This window comes from Antennarius striatus, unplaced genomic scaffold (genome assembly GCF_040054535.1).
Source record: "Antennarius striatus isolate MH-2024 unplaced genomic scaffold, ASM4005453v1 scaffold_34, whole genome shotgun sequence".
In the NCBI taxonomy this organism is placed as follows: Eukaryota; Metazoa; Chordata; class Actinopteri; order Lophiiformes; family Antennariidae; genus Antennarius; species Antennarius striatus.
The window spans coordinates 50,947-54,428 of NW_027172346.1; the positions used below are offsets into that span (position 1 = coordinate 50,947).

General features: G+C 47.6%; 1 protein-coding gene across 1 annotated transcript; it reads left to right on the forward strand.

Moving 5' to 3' along the window:
- Nucleotides 1–220: 220 nt before the first annotated feature.
- LOC137591958 (uncharacterized) lies at nucleotides 221–2,299 on the forward strand. Its single transcript, XM_068309853.1, has 2 exons — nucleotides 221–1,735; nucleotides 2,277–2,299. Exons 1-2 carry the CDS (start codon nucleotides 529–531, stop codon nucleotides 2,297–2,299), a joined length of 1,230 nt encoding a protein of 409 aa, XP_068165954.1. The 5' UTR covers nucleotides 221–528.
- The last annotated feature ends 1,183 nt before the right edge of the window (nucleotides 2,300–3,482 follow it).

Genomic DNA, 3,482 nt, shown 5'->3' on the forward strand with positions numbered 1-3,482 from the left:
AGACACGTCTTCTTCTTCTCCTATCCTGTCAAATCGTCTTGAAGGATCTGTAGTTGCGATGCCCTCCTCTGGACGTAATGGGTTACTACAAAAACATTAAAGTTACACGTTGCTAGATCGTCATTAGCTTCCGGTTGTGTAGTAGAGTGATATTGATGTGGGATTGCAGGGCTGTCCTTTGGGAGTGGCAGCACAGGTTGGGGAGTAGTGAGGGTGGAGCTTTAACCTTTGACCTGTATATATATGTCCTCCAGGTGTTAAGGAAGGGTGTGTGTACGTGTATGCAGTAAAGATTGAAGCTAAAAACGTACCTCCCGACTCTGTCCCCTTTTTCTTATAATATCCCAAAGATATTACATCTTGGCGACGAGGAGACCAAGCGAGCTCACTGTGTGTTGTACAGAGGAAGCATCTTGTGGTGCCCGGCTACGCGAGGGACTCGGTTGATGTCGAGCGGCGAGGAAGCTAAGTAAAATAGCCTATTGGCCTAAAAAAAAATAAAAAATAAAATAAAAATAAAAGGTCGAGATGGCTACGGCGATGGTGGGGACACTTGTGGCTTTTGATAGCCAGGTGCAAGTCTGGGAGGAGTACGTCGAGGTGATGGAGCATTTCTTCGTGGCAAATGGCATCACAGACGCTGGGAGACAGCGGGCTATATTGTTGAGCTCAGTGGGCAGCCGGACGTATAGTTTAATGAGGAACTTGTTAAGTCCGGAGAAGCCTGGGGATAAGTCATATGACGAGTTAACTCAGCTGCTGCAGTCGCACTTCAACCCGAAGCCCAGTGAGATTGTTCAGAGATTTAAGTTCAACTCGAGGATGAGGGCGGTGAATGAGACTGTGACGGAGTATGTGGCGGTGCTGCGGGAGCTGGCTCAACACTGTAACTACGGCGACAGACTGAAGGAGATGCTGCGCGACAGGCTCGTGTGTGGAATTGCGGACGATCGCATCCAGCGGAGGTTGTTGGCGGAACCGGAGCTGACTTTTGAGCGAGCGTTGAAAGTCGCACAAGCCATCGAGACTGCGAGCAGGGACGTGCTGGATCTACAACAGAAACAGGACGGTAATGCAAGTAAGCCCTCAGCTCATTTGCAGGTGCACACTGTGAAAGCAGGACGGAAGTGGCAGGAAAAAACTGCGGGGTTAACGTGCTACAGATGTGGAGGTGAACATATGGCACGGGACTGTAGGTTCATCAACGAGAAGTGTCATGGCTGTGGAAAAAAGGGGCATGTGAAAAAAATGTGCAGATCCTCACCTCCTCCAGGGCGGCAGCTAAAGGGGGGAGGGAAACATAAGCAGTTTGTAAAAGGGGTAAAGGAGGATAAAAAACAGCCTGCACATCACATAAGTGAAGTCCCTAGGGATCTCTCTAGTGATGAGGATGTGTTTACACTGTATAGTATATCAGAGCCAAAGATAGTTAAAACAGACCCCATCACTACTCAGCTGAAGCTAAATGGTCACATAGTATCATTTGAAGTAGATACGGGGTGCAGTGTAACTATTGTATCTAAGACAGAGTATGTTAAGTTATGGGCAGCCGGGGGCGCACCTGAGTTACAAGATTGTTCATTAAGTCTTAAAACGTACACGGGTGAGAGAGTGCCCACAGTAGGTGCAGCAGAAGTAACGGTACAGTTCAAAGAGCAAACCAAGCAGCTTCCAGTGGTGGTCGTAGCAGGGCCTGGGCCAAACCTGTTAGGCAGAGCCTGGATTAAAGAGCTAGGTATGAACTGTGTGCTGCTTAATAGCATAGAGCAGAAACACATCACATTGCAAGAGATACTAAGACAGAATGAGGAGGTTTTTAAAGAGGAACTGGGAACGTGGAGGGGCCCCCCAGCAAAAATATATGTAAAGGAAGGGGTTGCTCCGAAGTACTATAAACCCCGCCCAGTCCCTTATGCCATGAGGAAGAAAGTGGAGGTAGCGTTAGAGAGACTAACCAATCAAGGGATAATTGAGCCAGTGAAATTCTCGGAGTGGGCTACACCAATTGTTCCTGTGCTGAAGCCGGACAATTCAGTGCGCATCTGTGGAGATTACAAGCTCACAGTCAATTTGGTGTCAAAGTTGGAACAGTATCCAATACCCAAGCTAGAGGACTTGTTTGAGAAACTGTCTGGTGGTGAAAAGTTTAGTAAATTGGACTTAAGCCACGCCTATCAGCAGGTAATCTTGGATGAGGCATCCAAGCGCTTTGTCACCATTAACACACACAAAGGTCTGTTCCAAGTGAACCGTCTGCCTTTTGGGGTTTCCTCCAGTCCAGCCATATTTCAAAGACTAATGGAGAGTCTGGTGGCTGGCATCCCAAAAGTAGCAGTGTATTTGGATGATATTTTGTTGACAGGCCGAAGTGACCAAGAACATCTGGCAACATTGAACCAGGTGCTGACGCGGCTGCAGGAGGCTGGTCTTCGCCTCAAACGCAACAAATGTACATTCATGGAACAGGAAGCAGAGTTCTTAGGACACAAAGTGGATGCTTCAGGGCTCCATCCCCTACCCCACAAGGTCAGTGCCATACAAAAAGCACCAGCACCCACTAATGTCACTGAACTGCGTGCGTACCTGGGATTACTCAACTATTATAACAGATTTCTGCCGAACTTGTCCACATTGTTGTCTCCCTTGCATGAACTGTTGAGAAAAGAAACAAAATGGAGATGGGGAGCAGAGCAAGAGAGAGCATTTGAGGCATCCAAGCGCCTCATGCAATCCTCAGAAGTCTTAGTGCATTATGACAGTCAAAAAGACTTGATCTTGTCATGTGACGCCTCTCCCTATGGAGTGGGGGCGGTGTTGTCACATCGACTGCCAGATGGACAAGAGCGACCAATCAGCTTTATGTCAAGGACGCTGACATCAGCTGAATCAAACTATTCTCAATTGGACAAAGAAGGTTTAGCAGTGATGTTTGGCATTCAGCGGTTCCATAAATACCTGTATGGTAGGAAATTTGTCATTTGCACTGATCACAAACCTTTGTTATCACTTTTTAGTGAGATGAAAGCTGTGCCAAACATGGCATCTCCTCGCATTCAGCGATGGGCTGTAACGCTAAGAGCTTATGAGTACGAGATTATCTATAAACCGGGAAAACAGCATGGTAATGCTGATGCCATGAGTCGCCTTCCTTTGTCACAACCTTCAGACAATGCAGAGCAGGAGGAAAGAGTGCTCATGATGGAGACTGCAACTCTTGTGTCAACAAGGGAAGTGAGCAGGTGGACAACCAGAGACCCTGTATTGTCCAGAGTTGCACAGTTTATCCAACATGGCTGGCCGACACACGACTTAGATGCAGTTTTTCAACCTTATGCTGTGCGGAAAACAGAGTTGAGTGTACAAGATAAGTGTGTACTGTGGGGATCACGTGTTGTGATGCCACCACAAGGGCGGGAGGCCATGTTAGAGCAATTACATCATGGACACACTGGCATTACTCGGATGAAAGCTTTGGCACGAAG

What these genes read in the sequence shown, in the direction of transcription:
- LOC137591958 (XM_068309853.1), top strand. Translation starts at nt 529, where the DNA reads ATGGCTACGGCGATGGTGGGGACACTTGTGGCTTTTGATAGCCAGGTG. An exon ending in AGCCTGGATTAAAGAGCTAG is followed by an intron (nt 1,736 to 2,276) that starts GTATGAACTGTG and finishes GGTTTCCTCCAG; the next exon opens with TCCAGCCATATTTCAAAGAC.